Source organism: Artemia franciscana, chromosome 17 (genome assembly GCF_032884065.1).
Source record: "Artemia franciscana chromosome 17, ASM3288406v1, whole genome shotgun sequence".
NCBI classification, from domain to species: domain Eukaryota; kingdom Metazoa; phylum Arthropoda; class Branchiopoda; order Anostraca; family Artemiidae; genus Artemia; species Artemia franciscana.
This window is the reverse complement of record NC_088879.1, coordinates 24,788,832-24,814,188: the sequence shown is the minus strand read 5'-3', so window position 1 is coordinate 24,814,188 and position 25,357 is coordinate 24,788,832. Positions and strand designations below refer to the sequence as shown.

The following is a 25,357-nucleotide window of genomic DNA, read 5'->3' as shown; positions in this document are numbered from 1 at the left end:
ATAGCTTTCATAGTAGGAAAAGTGGAAAACGCTGCTAGAGGTACTGGTACACTTTTAGTCCAATAATGGCTACTCTTACATACATCCTAAGAAGCAAATATGGGGCCGCTTCATAAAGGTCCACTAAAAGAAACTTCCTCCTTTTCTAACTTATTTCCAACGTTAAGTCAGATAAAGGGTTTTTTCACGTGAGTTACTTGCATACGTTAAGATACCAAAACAGATCTCGACCATAAATAGATCATAGATGGCTTTATTTACGCTCTGAAGATATATATACACCATATATATATATGGTGTATATATATATATATATATATATATATATATATATATATATATATATATATATATATATATAATAATTTATACATTAAGAAAGAACATAATCGGTTAGGGTTATAATGCGATAACACTACACTTACAAGCATGAAATATACAGGCCAACCATTGTTATTACTTATGTCCTCATTCACAGACTTTTAAATGAGCCGAGATTGCAGCTCGAATGAATCTACAGCTACATAATCTACAGCCAAAAAGGCACAAAAATAGGCGTTTCATTTTATTTAATCTATTTATATGATATTATAGAATTTATAGTCGTCTGTGCTCAAGGTTTTGTTGAACTTCTTTTTAGTCTACATTTATGCTTAAGTTCTTTTGCTTAATTCAATTTTAAATCCTATCTTTTTGCGACAGATTTTGTAGCGTCTGGGAACAATATCTACGAGATTATACTTTTAGCTGTTGAACATAGGAGTGAGAAGCATTTATTAAATCTATTCACTGACATATTTGCTGGCATAGTTTTTTCTTTCAGTTTCTAGTTTTAGTAGACTCGCAGCTCTCTGAAGCTGACATGAAGCCAAACTGGGGTTTTATACACGGTTGTAACAGAAAATAATAAAAACTATAAAATTGCAAAATCCAAAAGATACTTAGCCTAAATCAAATTTAGTTTTAAATAATCAAAACCGGGTTTAAATTATAAATGAAAGTTTTTTTTGTCCAATCAATTTTTTTTTCAATTTTACAGATTATTTTCCTTCTAAACTCTTTTTGGATCATAAAATAGTAAGGCTAGATCAATCTACAGATCATAAGCTAGTTTAAAAAAAATGCACAAAAGATAAATAATTTACCAGTTGAAAAAAATTGTGTCTTTCGTGTTTATTCCGATGTAACAGAAATACAAAATCAGGTAACTAGTGAATTGCCTTTTTAGTCCTGTCCACAATATTTTATTGCAGACTTAGACCACTAAATATCGTCCTGGAAGTACAATTTGTTTCGTAGCAAAGGTCATACAGGAAATTATAAATGCTACAGTAGTGGAGTACCTGATGACCAGCTTTATACTGTTCGAATTTAGTGTAGCATTTTCTCTACGGTTATGAGGCCGTCTTTCGTGATCAGAATCGTACCTGCGCACTTGCCTTTCCTTGACTTTGTCAAAACACCTGATAACTTTCAATATACAAGGTTTACAGTTAAATATCAGCAATCGTGATCCAGAACGAGGATGTCAATAGGGGATATGTACTTCCCACCTAATGAATAGAAACGGCAAATACATACAGGGATCATGGTTGGATTATCTTTTTGGATTTGCAAGATAGTACCAGATGAACAAGATGAACATCAGTGCAAATAAATAAAAAATAATTGGCCTTGTGAGCAATTATAGACTATGGTCTACTTGGTCTCGGCTAAAAAATAAAGAAAATGTACATTTGCTCGTCTTTATAATATAGTGAGTGATAAGCGTTAAGTAAATGTTGAAACGCTAGGATGATTTCAAAGGCTAGCAACTTGCATATTTTTATGATTTGTATTATGTTGTTAGTTTTCCAGTGTAAATTAGCTAGATTTGAGCTTGTCGTTTTGCATTACAATGACCCAAGGGCTTTTGCAGCCATTAAAATTGAAAAGTGACTTATCAGAAATTAAGGGCAATTCTTGACTTCATAAATACCATACACATATTTTGCAGTTTCGTCTCGCAAAAGATAATGGAAATTAAAACCGTTATCCTGTTCACTTGCAAGAGTGCAAAAATAAGTGAAGTGCAAATTGACATTTCCAAAATAGAATATATGCCTTTGAAACAGGTTTTATTTATTCTTACACATCAGGATATACGGTCTCTGGTTTACGCTCGGTGTTCAAGTTTTTGGCTTGTTATTATCTGCAGTCCTTGGAGTTTTTTCAGCGTAAGAAAAAGTATTCCACCATCATTCGATAGCTGAGACTCGGTTTATCCACACACCAAATTCCATTCTTTAAATTTGCTTTGTGTTCTTTTTAGATTGAAAAAAAAAAAACGTTGAAAATGAGCAGAAAGGAAAATTTTCCTACTTTTCAGCAAGTTTGGATAATTCTCTAAGCAAAAGTGTAAGTAATATTATTATTCCAGCTCAGTAAGTGGAATGATGCGAGTCTAACAAATAGAAATATATATGCTTCTTGTACCTCTGGACCAGGTTACAGCTGTAAGCTTGTCGCCACATCACATATTACATATGGAGAATAAACCTTAAAGGAATATTTAGACTACAGAGCACAAGTATCTAGATACGCTGTGCTACGTCAATAGTTGCTACGTTGAGTAGCAGATACGTTGATTAGAAGCTCCCAGACATGCCTCATCATCCAAAAATGCTCTACCAGCTTGCTATTGATTTCATATAATTCACCAATTTTCTTTTGTTTGTGAATTTTTCCCCTCCCCTCTTTCCTGAAAAGCTTCTCACGTAGATTCACACAACTTAGGAAAAATAGTGAGAATCGACATAGGAATACCTTAGATTGCTTAGATCGGAACTTGGCTCCAATAGAAAAGAAAGTCTATTGGCGCCACATATAGCATAAAGTTACCGTTGAAGTACTATTAGGCGGTAGATGTTAGAACCCCCCCCCCCCCTCCCTAGAATGGTCGAAGAAATATTCGGGAAGATTGCATGAGGATACATAAAATTCATTTTCCGTAGCAAGACACAGCACTAAATAAATTTTGATTCCTTCCTCTCAATACCTTATTCAACCATGTAGCTAATATAACCTTTGAATTTTGTTCTCGAAAGGTAAACAATAAAGGTTACATCTTATAACTGAGAAATAAATTGAGCATTAAGCTTAGTAATTAGAAAACATATCACGACGATTCAAAAGTACCTTAACTATCACAGTTTTGTCTTCACTGTTAGAGGATGAACTACGCGGTCGATCTCCACAAAAACTGTCAATTGGGGATCCAGTTTTGACACTATCTACTTCCGTGTCTGATCTATCAGATAGGCTCATTGTTGTTGACAGTCTTCGATGCTGAAAATATAAATAAAATACTAATTATCCAACTTAGGAATAATCCGACAGAATTAACCAAGTTCCTAATCATCGCATCGAAAACATAACCAAGAGTATTATTTTTGCCTCGTCACAGTCAAATCCAGGCATGTACGCAGGAATTTGTTTCAGGGGAGGGGGACCAAATCCTTCATAACAGAAGATTAAGCCACATTATATTATGTAACATCTCCAAAAAACCAAAAGTGCATATATCATGAAATAGAGACTTACCCTGTGCTGCAAATTGGAACCTACGAGCAGAGCTAAGAGAAAACTTTTCCAGAATCTCATCCACTGATACAGAAACATCTCGATGGACATTCAAAAGTGCCAAGCCATTTAGTTACTTCATCCATTCGGCTGCGGAGATAGGTCTTTAGCCTTTTCATTGATGAAAATGACCTCTCAACACATGCTGTAGAAGTGGGGATGACACAGGAAATGTAGAGTAACATATCGATGTTGGGAAATATACCTCGCTCACACTCAGCCAGGCTTTGGACTGCCGTCTCTATTTTCAGCCACTTAGCCCACCATAGTTGAAGCTCAGCCTTCGTAGCGGACTCTGAGCTTGTTAGATCTGAGTCATATAACTTGATCAGTTCTTTAATATCCTCAATAGGCTTTTTTACTACAAAAGATAGCAGGATTCGACTGAGGCCTTTCAGAATAACTCTGTGCTGTGTGAATCGAGATTCGAGTAATTGTATGAGTTGGTTCACGAAGGGGATGAAAAGGGAAACTCGATAGTAAAATTCTATATGCATTTCTACTGGGATATCATGTGGGATGTTGACGACAATCCTCTTTCGTGGCATGGTAATAGTGATTTTCAGCTCTTAGTATATGCACGTGACTTCAGAAAACAGCTGACTGAACTTCTCCTCCGCCTTATTTTGTGTATCTAGAAACATTTCTTTCAAATTTTCGACACACTTAATGTTCATAGCCATATCAACTTTTTGACTGTAGCAGCTTAGAGAAATTCAGTGTGTACCCCAGATAAGATCCATCACAATAAGGGTTACTATACAGTCAAAGCTCAGGATGTTTCTGAGCAGACTTCTGTCTTTTGAAGACACCACAGAGTCCTCATTTGTCTCTACGTCTTCTAAGGCGTTAAAGATTGGAATATCTGACTGATTTTATATCTGTATCGTATCGTGTCTTTCGACCCATCGAGTTTCACATACTCCTTTCAGATTGACTTCAGCGTAAGTTTTTAAGACAGCGCTTCGCTTGGCACTGGAGTGACAGAAATTAATCGTTTCACGAATAAACCATCATACAGTGCTTTATATCAGGGATTTGCTCGAGTCCGTTAATACCAAGTTCGAGGAGTGGGGGACACAGTGAACATACTTGGCGAGTGGATGTTTGTTCGAGATAAAAGCCTGGGCTCCTGACAAATGCCCACTCATTTTTGTAGCCACATCATATTCTTGCCCCCTGCATAGTTTCCTATAGAGAACAAGTTTCTCCATTCGACTTAGGATAAATTGACCGAGGCTTTCCCCTCGCAAGTCTTCAACAACAGCAAACTCGACAAACGCTTCCCTGAGCTGAAAAGTTTCGGTGTCCATAAATCGAAGCTCTAAAGCCGTCTGTACCTGCCTTGATATATCGGTTGTCTCGTCCTCCAGGATGGTGAAAAAACAAGCCGATTTCACTTGATCAACAATCTTTGCAGCAATGAGCTGTCCACAAATATCAACTAGTTCGTTCTGAATTCTGAGGCTGCAGTTCTAGGGACTGCCCAAAGTTTTCCCAAGCACCTCTTTCATGATCGGGTCGTCTTTCATCCGATAACTTAGACAGGTCCTAAAATTTCCATCGTTTTTTTACAGGCTCTACAAAGGTCAATTTCCAAGAATCCTCGTCCTTACGCAGTGCTAGTCGTTAACGTCAACACAACAGTATTGTTTCCATGATGAAACGAAGCTGTTTTCAGTTTATTTCTATTTCATCTCTCTTCTAAGCATTCAAAACTTCCATCATAGAGGATTTTTACCTGCTCACTGTAGCCAGAAAACTTTCCCCCAAACAACAGCGTCTTTATGGTAGACATTTGACTGATGTTTAGAAAAGTCTTCTAGGGGGTAATTGCAAGAATGACTGCACAATGTAGCACCCTTTTTTCATTGAAGAAAATACTAGCCAAGGGTACTTATCCGTCCAGTTAACTTGAAACTTCCTTGTTTTTGAGCCTGTGACATGAACTGAGAAAGGGTAATCCTTGTTTGGTTTAAAAAGCCTTTTCAGTAAATTATATTTTAATTCATTGGAAATCGAACCTCTTCTTTCAAAAAAGGTTCCAATGTCAAGCTCAACGTCAATATTTATTTCATCACTTTTGTCTGCTACTAACTCAGCATCTGGTATTGATTCTTGAGCTGAAGTCGAATGTTCAATCAAAACGGCGATGTTCAGCTGATCACTATTGCAGCTTTTTTCCAAGTCAACCTCAATAATTCGTCGTTTTTTACCCCAAAGCTGGAGAACACTCTGTTATTTTTTCGACTTTTTCCCACTTGTTCTATCTTTAGTAAAACTTCGTTTTAGACAGTTAGCTGAAAAGCCCTGGGTTTAATTGCAAGAATGACCACTTCATCCCCTAGAGAAAGACCACCTACTAACAGGTGATCTTTAAAAGATAACAGTTAGGTCAGATGCAATCTGAGGGCGAAGAGGCAATATTAGGTAGCGATAAAAACGATCAAGTGGGTAGCTTCACTGCCCGGGTAGTTTTATCGTGGATGAATGGAAGATGTAAAAGTTAGAATAGCCAAGGTAAAGGGTAATATTTCGCAGTTGAAAACAGTTAGGAAGAATAAGATGCAAAGACTAGAATATTGGAAGCTATGATAATGACCGTGGTCAGGTGCGGCTGTGAAACGTGGGCATTACGAAAGGCTGAAGATTTGTTAAATGTTCTCCAGCGGAAAAATCCAAGAAGAGTTTAAGGTACTCCTTTAACTTATTGCACATTAAACAATAAGCTGCATCAAAAGATACACTTCGAACCCCTTTTTAGACGTACAATGGAAGACGCAAAGGTGGCTAGGCTTTGTTTTACGGATAAAATATAACTAGTTGCCCAATATTGTACTTTTTAATCAACCAATATTACTTTTTAATCGACTAGATAAAACACAGATTGGCATCAAATAAGGTAGGTAGAGGTCATAAGAAAAGATTCAAATGAGTTAAAATTTCATGGGAGCGGGTACAAAGGGAAGTTTTGAAAAGGCTGGAGTGAAGGAGGAGCAGCCGCAGGTATATTGGCCTCCAGCGGCTTGATGCTGCAGTGAAATTGTAGAAGTAGAAAAGTTCTTTTTTTTTTAAACATAATACAATAGAACCATTTAAACATGTCACATTTTAATGCAAGACAGCACAACGAAGAAAATGCCAAATTGGAAAAAAGACCAATTTATGAATTTAAAATAGATCATTTAAACTTATATAAGTTTCAATGTGTTTTCCTATTTTATTGGCATTGGAAAGTGTTTTCGTCATTTCTTTTTTTGGCGTCGAACAGATTAATTTCTCAGTTCAAGGAAGTTTTGCACGCTTTCCAACATAGAACAAACATTTTCTAAAATCAGGTTATAAATTCGAAAATCGAACATAGGATCCAAGGAAAGGATTGTCAATGAGAACCTGAACCTCACAATTAACGAAAATAGATATTTTAAGATGTAATTGGATCCTACCGTGTATGAAAAAATAAACTCCAAATAGTATATATAGCCTACATATAGCTCTAACTTACTTAAAAGCAAAGTTAGCTCTAGCAATAGAAAGATAAATAGAACAAAAATGATTATAAGAATCAAATATATAAGAACCAATACATATAAATGATCAGTTTTTTCCCAGGTTTGACCGTGAAACCCATTTCAACGAAAGATGTAGCATTTTAGGAAACAATGGTTAAAAGATGTCCTAGTCCCTATTCAGATTATCATTCTTCTTGTCCAGTTCCGAGACGGAACTTCTAGTTCCGTCTTTTTCTTACTACAAATGAGTTTTTTGTTATATTCTATAATTTCTTTGCCACAATAATGCGAAATCAGAATATCTTTAAGTCTAGATAAATACTATCGCAAACTCGAGACTTGATTCTTTTTGTATTATTAAATATTTGCAAATTACCCAGATTTCTTGAAAAAAGAATACCTATTTTTTTCGAAAGTAAGTAAGTACGACATCTGGAATAAGAATACAACATTAGCTTTCAGTAGTTCTCCAGAGGCCATTTCACAGTCTTTCAATTATATCATTGTTTAAATTTAAAAGGATAAAAGATAAAAGATTGCTGGTACTTAGTGCGTGAAATCTACGTTTCGTTTGTCGGTTCTATTCTAGAGCAACAATTAGCCATCCTGTAGCCCAACCCTGCGGCAGCGAGAATTGAACCCTGGGCCAACATTACCAAGCAGAGGTTCATTCTTATGTACTATTAAATACTTGGATTTACGGGAAAGAAGTGCATCTCAAAGTCTTTTTCTACCCAATCGACACTTACGAGACTTGATTCCTCTTCTTGTAGCCATTGTCTATCCTTTTCAGCTTGTGCCTGTTGCTCCATCAGTCTTATTTCCAGGGAGTGTCTCTCACTTTCCACTGATCTCTCTTCGTCTCCAGCTGACCCAACTGGACTTAGGGCTAAACTACGACGCATGTGAACCTCTGAAGCTTCCTAAATGGAATAACGAAAATTAAGCACTATTTAAAGGATAGTATAAACTACACGGAGGCTAATTTTACCACCTAAAAGAAAACTGCGAACTTTTTAGGCCCATAAAACGATGAGGATGATTCAAAATTAACAATAAATGTTCGTTCATAGTTTAACGCAACAACCGTTTGGCAAAAAAACTATCAGTCTTTTAAATTTTTTTTTTTTTTTTGTATGAAAAATATTCACAATAGACTAGTTTGAATCGCCCTATAAAGAATAATTTAGGACTTAAAAGCTATTCTGCATTAATCATTATTTTTGACGATTAAAAAAAAAAAAAAAAACATACAAAAATTACAAAAATTAGAAAATATTTTGACACCAACAGCTAAAAAAAAAATAAAAAATCAGAATGGTTCTCGCAAATGTGTGAATATAGTATATTATTATCACCACACGTTTATCAGAGGCAGGAGTTTGCTAGTCCATTAAGAGAAAATTATGCGATATAAAAGAACATGTGACGGAGATTCAGACGAATGTGCATGAGTCATTTTCAATGCCATATGAAAAAAATGATTACATATATTCTACGATTTGCACATGCGTCACAAAAATGGCAAAAAGAGAGCCAGAAGCAACAAAAAGACTTGAGAGAAAATAAGAAGGAGAGAGAGAGAGAGAGAGAGAGAGAGAGAGAGAGAGAGAGAGAGAGAGAGAGAGAGAGAGAGAGAGAGAGAGAGAGAGAGAGAGAGAGAGAGAGAGAGAGAGAGAGAGAGAGAGAGAGAGAGAGAGAGAGAGAGAGAGAGAGAGAGAGAGAGAGAGAGAGAGAGAGAGAGAGAGAGAGAGAGAGAGAGAGAGAGAGAGAGAGAGAGAGAGAGAGAGAGAGAGAGAGAGAGAGAGAGAGAGAGAGAGAGAGAGAGAGAGAGAGAGAGAGAGAGAGAGAGAGAGAGAGAGAGAGAGAGCGAGTTATTAATTACATTTCAAATTTAAATATTTCAGAACTACGATCGTGCGAGTCGGCTGCAGCAATACAAAAGGCTCGTTTGAAAAAGTAGTTTCCTCGTTTGAAAAAGTAGTTGAGAATGAAATTTGTTACTTTTAGAAAATGCTAATCCATACTTTTGAGATCTAATCCCCCCTCCCCTCCATAAAATCATATAGGAAAAATCTGGTCGTCAACAACAGTAAAAAACAAAACTTTCTACTTTTTCTACTTTCCTATAAAATGTATCTCGTATAACACAACACCTTTTGAACTGCCATTGATGAGGTACTAATCAACATAAAAATCAAACTTTAAAGCAAAAAGGCTCAAATGGCATCCATCACCAAGAATTGCATGCACGCTATAGATACAAAAGATAATAATGTGCCACATAAATTCATTGAACATGTTTGTCTACATATTTCAAATGTGCAAAACAGTGCATGCTTAAAATTAACATTTACTTTAAACGTCGGTGTTTGTGGAAGACTAACTCCATGATACTGAGACAATTCAGATCCAAATATGGGATGAAGACTTAGTTGCTCTTTTAGTCTTCTCTTAGGAGAACGAAGGAGGGAGCTTTGCGGAGAGTTAGAGCGCGACCCGTAAGAAGCGTAATCAACAGTATACGTGTTTAGGGCAGTTGCAGGAGTATTATACTCCGGGGCTAGTCCCCTCTCTTCTTGTTCTCGCATTAGTTGCTCCAGTATGTCGGGCGAAGGAGCAACCTGAAATTGGACAAAGAATTTAAATGAAAAATCTTAAGAAACGATTAAACTTACATTTTACGGTTATTATTCCAATCCATGTCTAATTAGTAAATAAGGTTTGTGAAACGAGTGACTATTACAGAAATGACTGCCCTTTAACTGAGGCAAGTCATTAATGTAACCATTAGTTCATGGCATCATTATTTACTTCTTGAAGGTTTCTAACGGTTTCAACTACGATTAATCTATGGAGGAAATTTTACACGGTAGCACAGTTCTGTTAGTGCCCTTAGCGAACTCAATATACGTTCAGTTGATATTATACTTCATTTTATGTCTAAGCAACAAAGGCAGTTTGTGAATAAGACTGGGTCTTCAGAAGGTTTGCAGCAAATTAACAGTGAAAAGAAAAGAAATATATAACGAACATAGAGAAGTTGTTTGATTTCTCTATAACGCAGTTATAATTTCTAAAAGGAATCCCAGCATTGCAAGAGCTCATAACTTTAAAGGCAAACTATCACCATACCCTTATCCAACATTATATACTAAAGTTCATAGTTTATACATTGCTTTATGTATATCAGTGCAGTACTACAAATTCATGAGATGAGGCATGTACCACAAGGTAGGGGTTTCCTAGACACCACCCCTCTCCCAATACCAAAATTCTGTGTTTTTGGCATGGTTCACTTATTTTGCTCTCCTCTACGATAAATTCCCAAACATGTGCCTGGGATACATTGATCACCAGAACCAAAAATATCTAAGGTGACTTGGCCAATAAAATCACTTCTAGCAATACAGCTGCAGATAACAGAACCTTTTCTCATTCTTCTTTGTCGTCATATATTATTTTCTTACTTTAACTCTAATCCAACGGGTTGGTCGACTCAGGGCTTATCCTCTAAAAGCATCATGACAGTATTTTCGGTATACCTCTCTGTTTGTCGCAGTCCTCGGCAGTACTGGGAAAGAGTGGTCAAGAAAGTTTCCCCGTCAGCACTTGCAAGGTCGTTCTTTTGGGTGAGAGGCATTAATTCTTCCTTCAAAGGCTATTTTGAAAAGTTGGGCTGGGGACATACGCTGAACGTGTCCTAACCATAAAGTTGTCAGAGTTGCATGTTCCGCAAAAGGGTAGTTCAAAGGGGACAGTGGCCGTTCGTTTGATAATTGGGCAAGGTAATCGATACCAGTAAGCTTTCGCAGCAATTTAGTTTCAAAAACCACCAGTCTTATAATATCGCTGATAGTTTCTCCATTAAAAATGTTACAAGCCCTGAAAATTCATGGTGAAATGTTGAAACACTCAACACCATTGTTTACCGTGAAAATAGTTCTGAATATTTTACTGCTTTGTAACAGTACAAGGAAACATTGAACAGTAACAAATTGAGCAAATAAACTGAGGAAATAAGAAGAGAGAAAATGTGAGTCAACTTAAGTAACAAAAACGGAAAATCAGTAGCCCTCTAAAATTCTGTCAGACTCTAAAGTCGAAGAACCCATTAAAGAAGTTAGAAAATTTTAAAATGTTAAGTATATTCCACACTGTGTATCACCTGAATTGAAAATGATCTATTCATCAGATACAAAACAGAGCAAATTACGATTGTTGGATCGATGGAATCGCTTTTTTAGATTAATATATTCGTTTTACTTTAGAAGCACAAGAACAAAAGATTATTCTTTTTAACTCAGACAGTTCGTGACTTATTCTAATCATGTAACTTCCACTGATTGTATAAATGATGATTTGTTATATTTCAATAAAAAATTCGTGAGATCAATGTTTCAAAATACTCTCAACTTGCCTTAGAAATTCACAATTAGAAATGATCTTCTTTTTCTTCAAATACACTATATTTTTTAATAGCTGATACTTGGGAATATTTTATCAAAGACTGAATTTGTGTAATTAAATTCTACCAAAAATTTGCTACCGTGAAAACTGAACAAAAAAATCAATAGCAAATTTCTTTTGAAACTGGATATATAATTAAAATAAAATTAAAATATAATAACAGACAAAACTTCTAATTAAGACTGTCTACTTAGGACTGAGGGTATATACACTGGGAAGTGTATGGGTAACTGGGACTGAGGGAATATATTAATCTAAAAATATATATATATATATATATATATATATATATATATATATTTATATATATATATATATATATATATATATATATATATATATATATATATATATATATATATATATATATATATATATATATATATATGCATAGACGGAAGACGAAACTCAGTATACACATACATAAAAGAAAAAAATACATTAAGCAGTGAACAAATATTATTATGTAACATAAAAAGATAAAAACGTATGAAGAAAAAAAGAAAGACAGAAAAAATACTGTATTTAATATACGTGTTATTTAGTCACGTAAACAATTTTTGGACGAATAGAAAAGTACAAAACATTATCAATGGCGTAGATGGGTTGAGGTGAACAGTGTTTACACTTGTTCCTCGACGCAACAGGGGCACCAAGTACATAATTTTCACGAAAGGTAAGCATAATTACGTTATTCGTGACGGGGGTGGGGGGTTTCGTGATAACTAACATTTGGTATTGCTCCCGGGCGATGGAATAGCTACATAGGTGTATGAGAATGATGAAATTTCAAGACACCAATGCGTTCTCCAACTAAAACACTGTCAAATTTGGCAATGTGAGACACAGTTCCCTGACGAACGTCAGTGTTACTTTACAAAAATACGGTTCTATTCAAAGTATTTTATTCAGAAACTGACTTAATTGGAATTTCTCCCACCGACTAGCGCATAGGATGACAATGTTGCCCCTGTACGAAGATTCTTGAAGGATCTGCGGTCATAAGACTTGCAATAATTTTCACATCAGAGTAGCACCCTTCTGTAGACATCAGCAAAGCTTCCCTTTCTGCCGTCCACTCCTCCTAATGGTGGAAGGGGGTAGTACTAGGTATCATGGGGGAGCTATCCATCGGCCATACAGACCATGTGGCTGCAATACCGACGTTTTCTACTTAAAACTTATGGACTATCAATGGTTACTTGGTTCTCTTACGCACGGAAGTGTTCCTAATTCTGTCAGACAAGTGGATTCCCACGATGCGCCAAGGACAATTGTTTTCAATTCCTTGTATTCGTTTCTTAAACTGTTTTGTCAATGCCCATATTTCCCATCCACACAATAATACAAAGAGGACATTGCTATTTAGTAGGTGGGGCTGGATCTTTAGAGAGTATGTAAAGTTACTCCAGATATTTCGTAGTTTGGTAAAAAGATTACCTGAATAAGCAATGCGAGTAGCAATTTCACGCTCCAGGCTTCCGCCAGAACTTATAATGCTTCCAAGATACTTAAATTTTGCAGCAGCATCTAGCTCCTCACAACTGGCATTAAGTTCTGTCAGGTCATCAGTTCGTCCAGCGACCAGCTGGTCATTATGTAGAGTAACAATAATTTTAACAATTTCGACCGGGAGGCTGTAGTTTCGTAGCATTTTCCATAAGAATTTGCTATTTACTGAACCGCAAGAATTTAAGAAGTCAACAAACGCTTTTCACATTTCAGTCTGCTACTCGTTGGATTCTTCAATTAATGTTCTTAAACTGAAAATCAGATCAGTAGACGATCTGCCTGGCCTTAAACCGCGTACTTTGTCTCTCAGGATGACATCAATTCTCGAAACGAAGAAAATTTATTGGGAGATCGTTCCAAAATTTTTGCCTGGAGACCATTATCGCACTTCCGTTACCGTTCAAAAACATTACCGCAAAACGGTCACGCTGGAATGTATCAAAAGTGTTGGTGAGCCCGATGTTACTGGCGATAACTCGTATTTTTTCTAACAATCCTGTATGTAAATATCAGCCAAAACAATAGGGGTATTGAAATTCCCCAAGATAAAAACACGCCAAGTTCAAATCAATGTTGCTAGTCTTCTTTGACATTAGTGAGAATACAAGGATTGGCTGGGGCTTCTAGTCGCAAAACTATTGATCAGCAGTAGGCCTACTGGAAACTTTTAAAAAAAGAATTACCAAAGATATTACAAGTGGTTTACAGTTGCATCAAAATGATACATTGCTTGGGAAGTGATTTTTTTTCCAAAAAGAGATTCTGTTATTCCTAAGTTAAAGATGTTCCCAAAGAAAACAGGAGTTCCTCACGGGCCTTCCAAAACTGAGTTTCACAAGGGTCGCAAGCTATAATAGCATCAACTAAGGAAGTGTGTGAGTGCTGAAAAGAACTCAAACTGAAGAAGATAGCATAGTGAAGAGAAAATTCTTTCATCATAACGGTTATTGGGAATAGTCAAAGTGTATAGACAACTTATAACAGCGGAAACTGGCGCTAATGTCGAAAAAAGGAAAAAACATCGACGCCATACAAAGCTTACGTCTCTTGGCATTTTTTTAAGTTTTGTAATCGTTTCTCTGTCAGAAACTCAGATCAGACACTTAATACTATACTAACTTCACCAATTAGATAAACTTTTCAATATTGTATTGAAAATGCCAAGAAACACTAAATGATAAATAGCGTTGATGTTTTTTTTTTTGTCAACACTAGCGCCGGTTCCCTCTCTTATAAGTTACTCATACAAAATGGGAACAGCCATTCCAAGTTTTCATAAGAATACACACAAAATAAGTATTTTGAGTCTTAAATCTTATCTATCTTAAGTCTTAAAATTTTTAGTTACCAAGTAAGTTGTATGACCAGAACTTGAGGTATGCTTGTTGAGACTTAAAGTTGAGCTTTCAATCGGATTTTTTGTCCGTGAAGGCTTAGGCGGCGCTTTGCCCCCAAAATCTTCGGACAGTAGCGAACCTGAAAGAAACTCATTTCAAAAAAAAATCAAAGTGACTTCTTAAGGTCTTTGCAGAACAATAATTACAATCAATCAATCAATCAGTTTATTTAAAAAAAGGGAGAAAATTTTACAAAGCTTTAGACACCCACAAAGACTCTTTGGCTTGTAAGAAGGGGAGATTAAACATTACATTAAACAATAGCACTAGAATCAAAGAGAAGGACAAGAATAAAAAACACAAAGCAATAACAAGAACAAAAAATACCATGCCAATCAAAATAAGTAGATTTAACAGCAGACAATAAAAGCGAAAAAGATTCAACACATTGCCCACAAGACTTCATGGTAAGGATTACAGCAACGGCCGAGAAAGAAACGAAACTGTATAATCATAATGAAAAGGAAAAAACTAGAGGAAAAAGTGTCATCTAATAGTCAACAACCACTAATAACAAACCAAGCTAAGGTGTAATATAATAAATGATTGAACATCCTGAGTGCTAGGCTTCAAACTACTGCCTTGGCTTTAATTGACAAATGTGGAGCCTATGCAGCAATAATAGGATAGTACAATCTGTCCTACATATATATGGAATCCGAAAAGGTACATAAATGAATCCAAGTCTTAAAAAGGTCAGATCGAAGACACGAGTCAATTTTTAAGGAGGACATTAGTAGATGATTCACAGAGAATACATAAAACATCAAAAACTGCATTTCTTGAAAACAAGTTTTCCGAACTATTTTTGGCGGGTAAAAACTTTTTTATTGAAGAATTAGACCAATTTAAAACATTAAATTGAAGAATTAGAAAATATACCCCTTAATTTCACTTACACGGAAGAAATCCATTTCGACAAAGTGTTGAGGATGACTATTAAGAGGATACCCCCTGCCCACCTCCCTCTGGGAAAATAAATGTATAAATTTAATCTAAATTACGTATAAATCCACACCAGTATAGGGTGGACAAGTATTGCCTATTCCCATTTGTTTTATCTGTGATGAATGCTATTCGTAATTATACATATTTTAATATATAGTGAATGTAAAGTCTTAAGGAAATTGATTGTATTTTTCAGAATTATTCCTGTTCTGTTTTTCTTTTCTTTTTTAATCATATGCGGCTGCTTTAAAAAGAAATAAGAGATACCTTTTCGCTCAGCAAATGTTACCTACCACCCAAGTCCCCAACCACTTGTACCTTTTAAGAAATTAAAGGTGAACTTATTCCACCCTATTTCCCTGAATCATGGTAATGTATTTTACATTTTTTTAAACAGTGCTCATGTGAAGCTAAAGTTCAAAGGTGTTTGGGCTTAATGAGGAGTCCACTGTCTTTGATGTTGCCACATATTATAGTAATAAATCAGGTTCATGTTCTTGTCAATAACAAGAGCTTTTTATTAGTTATTGCGTTATACGTAGATGGACCAGTATATGTAGCGTTATTTGTGGATGGACCAATAAAAAATCTGAGGGAAACAAAGTGATCCTGGGAGGTATTCAATTCGACTTACTCATTGATGATGCAGCTTGTACTCGCCTATTCTCTCTTGCCATTTCATCCATTATTTGCTGCTTTTCTTCTTCTAAAATGTCTCTAGAATAAACGAGCTCAAATTAGAATAAAGCTTGAGTATTTAAGTTAATCAAGTTAGCAATGAATAGGCGAGGTTATTCTCACAAACCTCAATGCTCCTTGTCAATTTTAAAATTCACCCAAAATTAAACAGCTTGTTCAGCATTATAGTGAATTAAATACAAAAAAAAGTTTGTTCAACTTAATGTAAGGAGCAACATTAAAACTTAAAACAAACAGAAATTATTATGTCTATAAGGGGGTTCGCTACCCCCCCCCCCCTCCCCGTCAATACCTCGCTCCTTACGCTAAAGTTCAAATTTTGTTACAATTCTTTAAGAATGACCCCTGAATCACAAAGGCCGTTTAATTAGAATAAATAGCTCTTTCGAAAGTACTGAAAAAAAATTTAGCGTAAAGAGTGAGGTATTGACGAGGGGGCTACCGCCCTCAGATACGTAATAATTTCTGTTCGTTTTAAGTTTTGATATTGCTCCTTACTTTCAGTTGAAAAAACTTGATTTTTATTTAATTTCTGATCTTTTTTTTTTTAAATAATGCTGGGAGATCTGGCATTTCCTTCATGGAAAAATTCTCTTCCCCCATGAAAAGATCCTTCCACGTAACCCCCTCAAATATATTAGTTGTCTCTTATACACTGAATCCAATGGTGTAATTTTCATAAGATTCTTTGACTTTTCTCTCCCCCGCCCTGACTTTCGAAAATAAAGCAAATTTCCTCAGGCTCGTAACTTTTGATGGGTAATCTTGATGGAACTAATATTTTTGAAATCAGCACAAAAATCCAAATCTTTTGATGTATTATTGGAATAAAAAATCCGTTTTTTAGATTTCCGGTTACTATTGAGCCGCGTGTTCGTTACCACGATCTGTTTGATCAACTTTCTCCAATATAGCAATACAACCAACATAACTGAAAATTTAAAATGTTTTTGTGCAATCATCAACGAAGTGGTAAACCTGCGCCTGGACCTACATATTTCAGCTTATGCTGAAAGGCCTTAAAAGAATTTCTGACTTCCTTCAATAAAAAAAAATTAAAATGTTGCTTTATTTTGAGAACTTTTCTGCTTTCAAAGAGAATCTTCCATATCTATCAAAATTGCTAGTTTTAATCTATCTTCTATTCACTTTACTATTTGATATTACAAAAATTCAAGATAAAACCAAAAGAACTCATTTTTCTGTCAATCGCATATAAAAAAGGTGGTAATAATCAGTTCAGAAAAACTGATTTAATTGTTGAAAAATAGCAATAGTTACATCTCACGGCTACGTAATTTCAACTTGAGCATGAACATGAGAACTAGAAACATTATCAAAACAACAATAAGCATTTAAATGTTATGCTAAAGTGATAATCTAGTTTAGAATAACATTTAATTTATTATTTCGTTACTGGTCAATTATTTTTTTTAATGGTAATAACATTGGTAATAAATGCTGAGTGCACACTTATAGCAGCCTAACTTCGTAGACTATGATTATAACTATAAGGAGGGAGGATTTTCATCGGAAATCAGAATATATATATATATACTACTACTACTACTACTACTACTACTACTACTACTACTAATAACTCACTGCAGCACCAAGCCACCTGAGGCCAACACAGCTACGCACGCTCCTCCTCCAACCTAATCTATTTAAAGCCTCCCTCTTTACACCCTCCCAGGAAGTTCCCATTTCCTTTAAATCTTTATTTATGACATCCTCCCAACCCAGACAAGGACGACCTGCTTTCCCTGTAGCCCCAGACGGTTGGCCAAAAAGGACAATCTTCGGTAATACGTAATTTCAACTTGAGCATGAACATGAAAACTAGAAACATTATCAAAACAACAATAGGGATTTAAATGTTATGCTAAAGTGATAATCTAGTTTAGAATAGCATTAAATTTATTATTTCGTTACTAGTCAATTATTTTTTTTAATGGTAATAACATTGGTAATAAATGCTGAGTGCACACTTATAGCAGCCTAACTTCGTAGACTATGATTATAACTATAAGGAGGGAGGATTTTCATCGGAAATCAGAATATATATATATCTACTACTACTACTACTACTACTACTACTACTACTACTACTACTACTACTACTACTAATAACTCACTGCAGCACCAAGCCACCTGAGGCCAACACAGCTACGCACGCTCCTCCTCCAACCTAATCTATTTAAAGCCTCCCTCTTTACACCCTCCCAGGAAGTTCCCATTTCCTTTAAATCTTTATTTATGACATCCTCCCAACCCAGACAAGGACGACCTGCTTTCCCTGTAGCCCCAGACGGTTGGCCAAAAAGGACAATCTTCGGTAATCTGTCATCCTTCATCCGTAGAACGTGGCCTAGCCATCTCAACCTTTCTTTCATTATAGCCCCAGAAAGCGGGATTGAACCACACTTTTCGTACAACCTACTGTTTGAAATACGGTCAGTCAGCCGGGTACCCAGAACAATCCGTAGGCAATTTCTCTGGAAAACATCTAGTAAATTTTCATCTGCTTTTCGAAGTGCCCATGCTTCAGAGCCATATTTGACAACTGTCATCACTGTAGCTTCCAATATTCTAATCTTGATTTGTAGACTTATCTTTCTATTCTTCAAAACTTTTTTTTAACTGTGAAAAAACACACTGAGCCTTAGCTATTGTACTTTTAACATCTTCACTGCTCCCACCATCTTTACTAATAATACTACCAAGTTAACTGAAGCTCCCAACCTGATCAATCTTTTCGTTACCTAATGTCACCTGTTCATCTTCACTTATTCCAAGCCTTAGTGACTTAGTCTTCTTAACATTAATTTTCAAGCCTATTTTAGCACCATGAACTCGTAAAACCTCTAAAAATTCATTCATTTTGCTCACACTTTCATCTAATATGCTTAAATCATCAGCATAATCTAAGTCCAGGAGCGTTCTTCCTCCCCATTTGATTCCATGGTCTCCAATTGCCTTTCCTGTGCTCCTTAAGACGAAGTCCATCAAAATGATCCATATAAAGGGGGATAGAACACAACCCTGCTTAACTCCTGATTTAATACAAAACCAGTTGCTAACTTCATTTCCTACCTTAACCGCAGCAGTATTATTCTCGTACATAGCACAAATCAATTTAATGTATTTTTCTGGTATACCATATAACCACAAGACCTTTGTTAACACTCTTCTATCAACAGAATCGAAAGCTTGCTCATAATCGATAAAACGGAGGACCAAAGGTGTTTGAAAACGAAGGGACTTCTCAATTATTAACCTAAGAGTGAAAACATGGTCGACACATCCTCTACCTTTTCTAAAACCGCATTGTTCTTCCCTTAAAACTTTGTCTACAGCATGTCTCAGTCTAATATATATATATATATATATATATATATATATATATATATATATATATATATATATATATATATATATATATATATATATATATATATATATATAGCTCCATATTTTTTGGGAAAATTCGTATCTTGGGATGTTCTCGCATAAAAAAAAAACGATCTAGATAGGTCAAAAGCTTGAAAAAATTTGTTAAGAGCCTTAATTTTGGTTTTTGCAAATGATGTCATGTACTATGTTAGCACATAGTATAAGCATTTCTTATGACATCATATAAGCATTTTTTTACATGTTCATAGCCAAAAAAAGATTGTTGAATTTCCAATGCATCAATTATTTAAATAACATAATGACTATTGGAAGGCCCAAAAACGAAAATATGCAGTTGCAGTTACTATGAATACTATTTCTTTGGAACCAACACCTGAACTTTCAAACGTGATAAGATGTGAAAATCGACAGCCTGGACCACCAATTGCCACAACACTAATACGGGCAGGTAAAGCAAAGGCCATTATTAAATTGTCTGAAGTAATTAAAATCCAAAAATGTGTCAAAAATGAAGAGCAAGGATACGAGCAGTTAGAAAATATACGAAAACGACAATTAGAACGTGTCAAAAATTAAATGACAAGCAAAGAAACACGCGGTTAGAAGACATACGACATCGAGCAAGTGAACGACTCAAAAGGAAAAAATGAAGAGCAAAGACGCACGCGGTTAGAAGGAAAGCAGTGGTGTGTCAAAATAAAAATGAAGAGCAAAGACACACGCGGTTAGAACACATATGATACTGATTATGTGCGTGAGTCAAAAATGAAATGAAGAGCAGACACACGCGGTTAGAAGATCATGCGACATTGAGCAAGCGAACAAGTCAAAAATGAAAATGAAAAGCAAAGTCACATGAGATTAGAAGATACGCGACACCTAACACGTGAGCGAGTCAATGAAAATCAACTTTGACTGCGAGAATCAAAACGTGTCAAAATTGAAAATGACAGCGATGATGATTAGGTTTGGGATTTTGACATGGATAAGGTCATACATATCTACCATACCTATGTTAGAAAAAAACGAGGTTCTGCGACATGTCTTTCATAATGACGAAAGGGAAGGCGAGGTAAAATGAAGTAACCAAACTGAAAAGGCTAGCGTGATTATTGCGTTTTGAATTTTGACATGGTCATCAATGCCTACCATACCAGATAAATCGTTGGAAGAAAAAGAAGTTTCTGTCCCACCCCCTGGACAATTAAAAGAAATAAAGATTCGGTGATATGTCTTCCATAATAACAAAAGACAAGCCAAGGCAACATTTAAAAGTTCGAAAAAGAAACGTATAATATATGTTTATATATGTATGTATATATTTTTTTGGCCCACTAATATAAAAAGCATAAATAGCAGAGTAAAACACATGGAAAAAGAAAGAATAAGACAAATTCTTTATATATATATATATATATATATATATATATATATATATATATATATATATATATATATATATATATATATATATATATATATATATATATATATATATATATATATATATATATTGTGCCAGGAGCGCAGATTGGACAGAATCTCTCTCTGACTGACCTCGATTATGCGGATGATGTTGGCCTCCTGTCAGACTCTGTAGAAGCCCAAAACATGCTTGACAGCGTTGTGGCCTGGGCAGACCGGATCGGCTTGAAAGTCAGCACAGAGAAAACAAAATTCATGGCTATTAACCACGACACAGGACCATTCTCACTAACTGTCGACCAAGTTCAGCTGGAAAAAGTCAACCGTTTCACATACCTAGGCTCCGAGCTTTGTACTGACGGTTCTTCCGACGCTGATATCCAACAGAGAATACAGAAAGCACAGACAGTCTTTGCCTCCCTTCGGAAACCCTTAGGGAATCGCCGCGAAATCAGTGTCCGAACGAAAGTTTTAATCTACATGGCAGTATTCCGCACCGTTTTCCTTTACGGATGCGAAACATGGTCGGTAAAATTACAGCATGAGAATACACTGAAAGTGTCTGAGCATACTTGTCTGCGAAGAATTCTCAGAGTAAAGCTACGTGACCGTATCTCCAACGCAAATATACGTCGAATGTGCAATATTCAGAGAGATGTTGTGCTCACTATTAAAGAACGCCGTTTGAAATGGTTGGGCCATGTATTACGGAAACCGCCAGAAAACCTGCCTCGCCAAATCGCGGGTTTCAGAAAATTCGGTCACAGATGGTCAACACAGTGGCTCGCTTTCCCAGAGCAGCTGGCACAAGATCGAACAACATGGTCCAAGAAGGTCTCTAAGCATCGATGCCAGGCGAGGTGGAAACGCCTGATTCCCGCCACAAGTACAAGTATGTATATATATATATATATATATATAAGTTTAATTATATTATATTTAAGTATAAGTATATACATAAGCATATATTATATATATTATAATATAATATATATACAAAGACAGTGAAACATCGGAAGTTAATTTTTTCGGAATATCTGAAAGCTTACTACTTTTGTAAAGTAACTTTACCAAAAACATAGCTTATCTTGAAACATAATCTTCCCATAACGGTACCATGGATGGAGAAAAAGAACAGATTTACAATACCGTAAATACTGATGAAGCAAAGAAGAAACATCCCTCTTATTCAACAGAGGGTAAAACACGAAAAGATATAAAACAGAATGATCGCTTAAACCTAAAAAAAAATACACAAAGCCTTACAATTATATCTATTTCGTTACAACAATTCTCGAATAATCAACCCGAACAGTCACACTAAAATTTGACAAACAGTGGTTTTTTTAGCATCAGAACTAGCCAGTACCGTAGTTTTCTACGGTTATCTATAAATTTGAACATGCTAGTCAATCGGATTCTTCCCGAGAATTTTACCATTGATCTGCCTTAATTAAGTTTATTAGTAAAATTTTGGCTAAAACTAATTGTAAAACCGAAATAAGATTTTTTTTTATCTCCTGCTTTTTTGCTTTCAGCTTACACTGAATATAAGATTGGCAAAAACAAAGACTTGTTTTTCAAAAACGAACCAGAGACCTAAATATCAAGGCCTTATCCAGGGGGAGGGGTTAGAGGATTTGTAATTGAACCTAACCCCCAAAAAATTTTTGCCCGACTTGTAAAAAAAATGCACATAATTTTGTTTATATACTTTAACAAAAATTAACAAACACCCCCGCCACACAAAAATCCTGGATACAGCCTTGCATAATTTTCAGTTTTACCTCTTCTTCTACGCTGCATTTGATTTCGTTTTTTACTTTTGGCCGAGATTCAAATATTAACAAACCAAAGTTTCAAACTTACCTGAGGTCGTTTGGAAAAATGCTACTCTGTCAGTGACAGTAAAGGTGTTAGTTTTGAAGTGGTGTAAAATCAGTTGATGTCCCAGAGATTCCTCCTGATTTTAAATTTAATTTTTGATCAAGCTACATTCCTTTTTGCGGTATCTGGCTAGTTCTTTGAAATAGGCTAAAGAAAATTTTTACGATTAAACTTATAGAATAAAATATGTTAAGGGAAGATGTTTTGACTATTTCAAGCCCCCCCCCTCCGTCCTAAAAATACATAAGCTTTGTTCTAGCTAAAGAACTTTGGTGGTATTTTCCTAGTCCTTTGACACAGGCTGACGAAAATTTTTACGATTAAATTTATATCTTAAAGTGTGCCCAGGGAATTTTTTTGAAAAAAATTCTTATTTCTAATGAAATTTCTAATAATAAAAAAATTCTAATTTAATGAATAAACTCTAATATAAATTTAACATTAGACTATTTCATTAGCCTATGATATAGATATGTTATCGCTATCTATGTTATATCTAGAGTTAGTGTGGCTGAGTTTGATTCTTTGTTGTTAATGGGATAAAGCTTCTTCGTTACTTTGAGGTTATTTCCATATTGATTTCTTCACTCTAAAGATGGATTTTTAGTTAAGTAGTATCTGAGAAACCTTCTCCAATTCCTATTATAGGTCTTTCTCTCTGAGCATTTTCACCTGCGCCATCGTTTTCTCATACAGACGGACGCGCCATCTATATTGCCAATTTGATGTAAGATCATCTTTGTTGCCATAACGTTAAGTTGAATATGATTTTACTGGGAACAAGCAGAAGAGGGGAAGTAAACCCCAAAACGGTATTCAGTTACCCGCAAATTGTGGCGAATAGGGAGGGGGTCCTTACACTTCCCTTGTTCTTGGGTATTTACGGATTTTTTTGCGTGATTTGCCAGCGATGGCAATTTGTCAGTACATATATTTACCGGTACTAAACTTCGTTGAAACAAGATAGAAGCATCAGGATGACATTACAAAAGATTCATTAATTCGCACTGGCATTAAGTTCTTTACTCGTGAAAAATTCGTGAAGCTCATGAGCTGGATATTATTGTGAATGATTACAGTAAAAATCTGTCGAAAGAAAAATGGTCTCAAACTAGCCGTGATGTGCTGTTCAACGATATGTACGATATAAGGAAAACTCTACTCAATAACAGTGAGTTTGAAGTCAGGTTCATGATGAGGAAAATCTCCAAATTCCCCCGATCCCACAGGATGTAATCACATCCATGACAGTCCGTGTAAATCAGTGTGTCGAAAACATAGAAATAATGATCGATCAATGCAAAGCTGCTCTACCCCGAACTTCCAAATGGCCCCACTTCCGGCAAATCTAAAACTGGTCAATCCGAAGTTCATTGGTGGTCTAGCCCCGGAAAAGACTGAATCTTGTTCAAGTCAGAAACAGCTTATCGACGAGTTTATAACCCTTGAGCATGTGCCGAAGATTCACCAGACGAAGTCTGTCCTAGTGGCTTATATCAAACGGACTCTGCTACTCAATTCCTAAGCGAGTCGTTATCTAAGATGCCATACATTAAAATAAAATACCAGAAAGAAAAGTTCATGGCTGTCGCAAAATTCGTCCCACAAGGTACTGCCCCAGAAGAAATAATAGCAGGTAACCCCCATGTCACAGAAGCTGAAACAGTTTATCGACGAGTTTATAGCCCCTGAGCACGTGCAGAATATTCAGCAGACGAAGTCTGGCCTAGTCGCCTACATTAAAACGGACTCTGCTGCTCAAGCCCTAAGTGAGTTGTTACCTAAGATGCCTGACATTAAAGTGAAATACGAGAAAGAAAAGCTCATGGCTGCTGCAAATTTCGTCCCACAAGGTACTACCCCAGAAGAAATATAAAGAAATAATACTAGTTAGCCCCCATGTCATAGAAGCTAAAAGATATGGCACTTCACACATAGATCGACTTGTTTTTGCAGACGCATCATCAGGTGACAGACCTATCCTGTAAGGTATCTATGTTGAGTACACTCACCTTAAAGTAACAACGCTCAAATAAATCTCAAAACGGTGCCTCTGGTGCCAGTCTTTCGAACACCTGGCTCAAGACTGCAGCAATCAATCCTGCTATTTCCGTTGTGCAGGGCTCCATGAGTCGACAAGAGAAACACCATGTCAATCAAACAGTGTCAAGTGTGTCCTCTGTCCTAATGGGAAGAACGATCACCCAAGTTATAGCCTGATCTGCCCAGCCGTTAAAAAAGCCATAAATAAAGCGTGTCAACCACGAAATTTTTTTTTTTAGAGTCTTTTAGCAAAACATATACGGACACAACCTTGTGAAAATAGGCTACCTTAACGGAATTTGCTAAGATTATAATGTAATTTGTGCGCAAGAGCATCTACTTACCAAAGATAATTTTGCTCTGTTAAAGTTCTTTCAGCGCAAATCGGTTTTCATAGATGAAGCCAAACAAAAATTCACGCATGAA

General features: G+C 35.8%; 1 protein-coding gene across 1 annotated transcript in view; it reads right to left on the bottom strand.

Moving 5' to 3' along the window:
- The window catches only part of LOC136038051 (focal adhesion kinase 1-like), a gene marked incomplete in the record, with an annotated part of 165,226 nt that overhangs the window by 20,910 nt on the left and 118,959 nt on the right, over positions 1 to 25,357 (bottom strand). The window contains 5 exon segments of the mRNA XM_065721003.1: positions 3,178 to 3,327; positions 7,883 to 8,056; positions 9,491 to 9,757; positions 14,464 to 14,591; positions 16,095 to 16,177. Coding sequence (XP_065577075.1) covers positions 3,178 to 3,327; positions 7,883 to 8,056; positions 9,491 to 9,757; positions 14,464 to 14,591; positions 16,095 to 16,177 — 802 coding nt within the window.